Raw genomic sequence first — 5546 nt, forward strand, 5'->3', positions numbered from 1 at the left:
TAATTCTGAGTTTATATCTCGTAATTCTGAGTTTATATAATAATTCTGAGTTTATATCTGGTAATTCTGAGTTTATATAATTCTGAGTTTATATCTCGTAATTCGGAGTTTATATGATAATTCTGAGTTTATATCATAATTCTGAGTTTATATCATAATTCTGAGTTTATATCTCGTAATTCTGAGTTTATATAATTCGGAGTTTATATGATAATTCTGAGTTTATCTCTCATAATTCTGAGTTTATATGATAATTCTGAGTTTATATGATAATTCTGAGTTTATATGATAATTCGGAGTTTATATGATAATTCGGAGTTTATATGATAATTCGGAGTTTATATAATTCTGAGTTTATCTCTCATAATTCTGAGTTTATATGATAATTCTGAGTTTATATAATTCTGAGTTTATATGATAATTCGGAGTTTATATAATTCTGAGTTTATATAATTCTGAGTTTATATCTCATAATTCTGAGTTTATATCACACAATTCAGAGTTCATATCACACAATTCAGAGTTCATATCACACAATTCAGAGTTCATATCACACAATTCAGAGTTCATATCACACAATTCAGAGTTCATATCACACAATTCAGAGTTCATATCACACAATTCAGAGTTCATATCACACAATTCAGAGTTCATATCACACAATTCAGAGTTCATATCACACAATTCAGAGTTTATATCTCATATCTCATAATATATCTCGTAATTCTGAGTTTATATCTCGTAATTTTGAGTTTATATGATAATTCTGAGTTCTGAGTTTAATTCTGAGTTTATATCTCGTAATTCTGAGTTTATATAATAATTCTGAGTTTAAATCTCGTAATTTTGAGTTTATATCTCGTAAATCTGAGTTTATATCTCGTAATTCTGAGTTTATATAATAATTCTGAGTTTAAATCTCGTAATTCTGAGTTTATATCTCGTAAATCTGAGTTTATATGATAATTCTGCGTTTATATAATTCAGAGTTTATATCTCATAATTCAGAGTTTATATCTCGCAATTCTGACTTTATATCTTGCAAATTCTGAGTTTATATCTTTCAATTCTGATTTTATAAATTGTATTTTAATTTTGAGATATTAACTCAGAATTGCAAGATATGAATGTAGAATTGCAAGAAAAAAAATTGGGATATAAAAAGTCGCAATTACCTTTTTTTATTAATTTTTTTACCCCACGGCAGAAACCAGCTTTCATAGCTTTGAAACAATTTCTATTATATAAAGCGTTACAGAAACAAATGTGACTTGACTTTAGAGGAACCCAAAAGATGCTGTTAATGCTTCATCCTCAATGATTTACACTCATTTACATGCATGCATTCAGCAAACGACTGTTTCCAAAGCGACCCTCACTGTATTCAAGGCATACATGTTATCAGTTCATGCATTCTCTCTGAATCGAACTCATGACCTACTGTTTGAGCACCAGTGATTCACATGCAACACTAGGCTGTAGTTTGCTGCTAACCTGCAGTAGTTCCTGCTGTCGTCTGCGCTCTTCCTCCATCAGAGCCATCACCTGATCCTCCTGCATCTGCGCAGACGACTGCAGCCCTGAGGACATCACTGAATACATGAAGAACAGCCGAGAGTTTAATCACTTTTCATGCTTCACACAGTCACTGAACATCTCTTCTGGGTAAAATCTTAAAATGTTGTGAACAGATAAAAAGATGCACCAATCACAGTTCAGTATGCAAATATGACACAACGACCTCAACGCTGTCAATTCGATTTTCAATCAATGAAAAATGTTCAAATGTTGGAAACTTCTAGACTATAATTTCTCACCTCTGGGTGTGCTGGAGAGCATGCTTCCCGTCTCTCGTCCAGGACCGAACGCCTCATCCTCGTTCATCAGGAGCCTCCGCTTGACCCGAGACGTGACCTCGTGACCTCCCGTCTCAGGGGTCAGCTGCTTCCACAGGCCAGACGGGACGTCTACGTCGTAAGATGAGCCAATCACAGAGCTTCCCGCTTCATCCACAGAACGATTGCTGGTGTCTGCGAGGACGCCCACGACCAAACGGATGGAGGTCGGGCTCTCTTGACCGACCCCACAATCCTTAGCGGTGACGGTTTCGCTGAAAGTGACGGTGGAGGGTCGTTTCTGGCCGTCGTCGCTGGGACTCCCCGTCTGTGAGAGCGTGAGCGTCGACTCCAGGTCAGAGATCAGCGCTTTGAGGCTAGACAGGTTCAGCTCTAGCTGTGTGATCTGCTCCGTCTGCGATGACATCATCATCACTTTGTCGCACCGATCAGACGGACCAATCGGGTCGGTCTGAGCCGGTTTGCCCAAAGCTTTCCGAACCGGACCGGGAATCCGGCTCCGTTTTTTGCAGCGTACAGGACTTAAGCAGAACTTGGGCGTGGGGATGTTTGTGAATCTCGCAGCTGAGGAAGATCTGGACACGCCGGCGGACTTCTGTTTGGAGTCGTACAGGGATCTGGCCGTAACAAGAAGTTCTGAGGAGATGGCCTGAGGAAGAGCGTTATGTTCATCATTCATGCGATCTGTGCTGGCGTCTCCCTCCGTCTTCTCTCTGGCTTTCCTCCACATCTGTTTGGGAAGGAGCTCCTCGTTCTCTTTATCGGACAGGTTGTGCTCCTCCGCGGCTCTGGCCTGACTGCGCAGCAGACGCTGGCGGCGCCGGTACTCCTGGGATTTCTTGAGTAGGTTTTGAAGGCTCATTCGATACGGAAATTCATCCGGGTCAGATGGTACTGGTTCTATAACATCTTCCGCCGGCTTTGGAAGTGGTGCTACAATCTCCTCCTCTAAAATCGCTCCATCTACTGGCGCGTGACTGATGATGTCACTTCCTGCCCGTGTCGTATCTAAGCGGATCCAGCCGGAGTGACCGCTGACGTCTGTGTTGTCATTGGTCACGTAGCCCGATGACATCATCGCCAGCATCTGGCTGTGAGAGTGACTGTCCGGTGCGTCCCGAGGACTCTGGGTCTCGTGTTTCTCAAACAGAACCGTGATCTGGGTGTTTTCCAGCGAATCGTCCTCCGGAGACGCTCTCAGCTGATTGGCCGGTCGGCCGTCGTGAGCAGTTGACGTCAGAGGAGCGGACGAGATGATGTCACAGTCTGTGATGTCATCACTCTGGTCTGTGTGTCGCTCAGCGCCACTGATCCTCATGTCTGTGAACTGACACACAGAAGCAGAAGAAACCGTGTGAGGAACAACTTAAAGTCTGTTTCAATAAAGTCTCTTTTTTACAAAAATATTAAATCATTTCTAGTGTACCCTAAAGTCATACTATCAAACACTGGTCACAATCCATTTTATTCTCTTTTATACGACATATTTCAGAGTGAAACAATATTCAAAAGTATTTATTTCCCTAACTGAATATTCTACATACATACATACATACATACATATATATGGAAGCTTGGCTCTGCCACAGAATAATTTTTTTTTATTAAAAAATAAATAAATAAAACCACAGAATAAAAAAATAAAATGTAATTGCGACTTTTTCATCTCACAATTCAGACTTTTTTCCTTGCAATTCTGAGTCAGAATTGTGAGATATAAACTTAAGTTTAAAAGTCACAATCACCTTTTTTATTTTTTATTAAAAATATATTTTTACACAAAAAAAAAAAACTGAATTGTGAGATGTAAAGTCAAGATTTGCAAGAAAAAAAGTGAATTGTGAGATAAAAAGTTGCAATTACATTTTTTTATTCTGTGGTGGAAACGGGCTTCTGTACATCTATCATCACTACATGCATAAAACATGACGTTTGAAGTCTTTAAAACGAGAAGAGAACAAATGTCACCCAACGGGTTCAGAAAAACAAACTCATTTCAAAGGGAAAACAAGTTTATTATTCTGACCCCATTGGGTGACATTTATTCTTTCTTTCTTTTTTTTTTTTTTAAGTAAAAACTCACTCATTTTGATCAATCGCCTCACAGCCAACATAGCGACTCAGGTTGGTCGAGTTGGTGGGGCAGTCGTGGCCTAATGGTTAGCGAGTTAGACTTGTAACCCAGAGGTTGTGGGTTCGAGTCTCAGATTGTAGGCGTGGGAAGTGAATAACCAGCGCTCTCTTCCACCCTCAACACCACGACTGAGGTGAGACTTTTGAGCAAGAACCAAAGCCCCAACTGCTCTGGGTGTGTGAGAGTGTGTGTGAGTGTGAGAGAGTGTGTGCGTGTGAGAGAGTGTGAGAGAGTGTGTGCGTGTGAGAGAGAGTGAAAGTGTGAGAGAGAGTGAGAGAGAGTGAGAGAGCGTGTGTGTGTGAGTGAGAGAGTGAGTGTGAGTGTGAGTGAGTGTGTGTGAGAGAGAGTGTGAGAGTGCGTGTGAGAGAGTGAGAGAGCGTGTGTGAGTGAGAGAGAGTGAAAGTGTGAGAGAGAGTGAGAGAGAGTGAGAGAGCGTGTGTGTGTGAGTGAGAGAGTGAGTGTGAGTGTGAGTGAGTGTGTGTGAGAGAGAGTGTGAGAGTGCGTGTGAGAGAGTGAGAGAGCGTGTGTGAGAGAGTGAGAGAGTGAGTGTGAGTGTGAGTGAGTGCGTGTGAGAGTGTGAGAGAGTGTGTGCGTGTGAGAGAGAGTGAAAGTGTGAGAGAGAGTGAGAGAGCGTGTGTGAGTGAGAGAGTGAGTGAGTGTGAGTGTGTGAGAGTGTGTGTGAGTGAGAGAGTGAGTGAGTGTGAGTGTGTGAGAGTGTGTGTGAGTGAGAGAGTGAGTGAGTGTGAGTGTGTGAGAGTGTGTGTGAGTGAGAGAGTGAGTGAGTGTGAGTGTGTGAGAGTGTGTGTGAGTGAGAGAGTGAGTGAGTGTGAGTGTGTGAGAGTGTGTGTGAGTGAGAGAGTGAGTGAGTGTGAGTGTGTGAGAGTGTGTGTGAGTGAGAGAGTGAGTGAGTGTGAGTGTGTGAGAGTGTGTGTGAGTGAGAGAGTGAGTGAGTGTGAGTGTGTGAGAGTGTGTGTGTGAGAGAGTGTGTGCGTGTGAGAGAGAGTGAAAGTGTGAGAGAGAGTGAGAGAGCGTGTGTGAGTGAGAGAGTGAGTGAGTGTGAGTGTGTGCAAGTGTGTGTGTGTGTGTGTGTGAGAGTGTGTGTGAGTGTACGAGAGTGAGTGTGAGAGTGTGAGAGAGTGTGTGTGAGTGAGAGAGTGTGTGCAAGTGTGTGTGAGTGAGAGAGTGTGTGAGAGTGTGAGAGAGTGTGTGTGAGAGAGTGTGTGAGAGAGTGTGTGTGTGTGCGAGTGTGTGAGAGTGTGTGTGAGAGTGAGTGTGAGAGAGTGTGTGTGTGTGCGCGAGTGTGAGAGAGTGTGTGAGAGAGTGTGTGTGTGTGCGAGTGTGTGAGAGTGAGTGTGTGAGTGAGAGAGTGAATGTGAGAGAGTGTGTGTGAGTGAGAGAGTGAGTGTGAGTGTGAGTGTGCGAGTGTGAGAGTGTGTGTGAGAGTGAGTGTGAGTGTGAGTGTGAGAGTGAGTGTGAGAGTGAGTGTGAGAGAGTGTGTGAGAGAGTGTGTGTGTGTGCGAGTGTGTGAGAGTGTGTGTGAGAGTGAGTGTGAGAGA

General features: G+C 42.8%; 1 protein-coding gene across 3 annotated transcripts in view; it reads right to left on the minus strand.

Moving 5' to 3' along the window:
- The window catches only part of LOC107657305 (uncharacterized), a 16663-nt gene that overhangs the window by 8240 nt on the left and 2877 nt on the right, over positions 1–5546 (minus strand). For 2 of the 3 annotated variants that reach the window (XM_016445349.1, XM_016445357.1), the window contains 2 exons: positions 1818–3183; positions 1495–1592 (listed from right to left, as the gene is read on the minus strand). In XM_016445349.1, the coding sequence (XP_016300835.1) occupies positions 1495–1592; positions 1818–3183 (1464 nt within the window). The remainder of the gene's footprint in view (positions 1–1494; positions 1593–1817; positions 3184–5546) is intronic. The other variant, XM_016445362.1, reaches the window with a different exon arrangement.

Source organism: Sinocyclocheilus anshuiensis, unplaced genomic scaffold (genome assembly GCF_001515605.1).
Source record: "Sinocyclocheilus anshuiensis isolate Anshui unplaced genomic scaffold, SAMN03320099.WGS_v1.1 scaffold2371, whole genome shotgun sequence".
Taxonomy (NCBI): Eukaryota; Metazoa; Chordata; class Actinopteri; order Cypriniformes; family Cyprinidae; genus Sinocyclocheilus; species Sinocyclocheilus anshuiensis.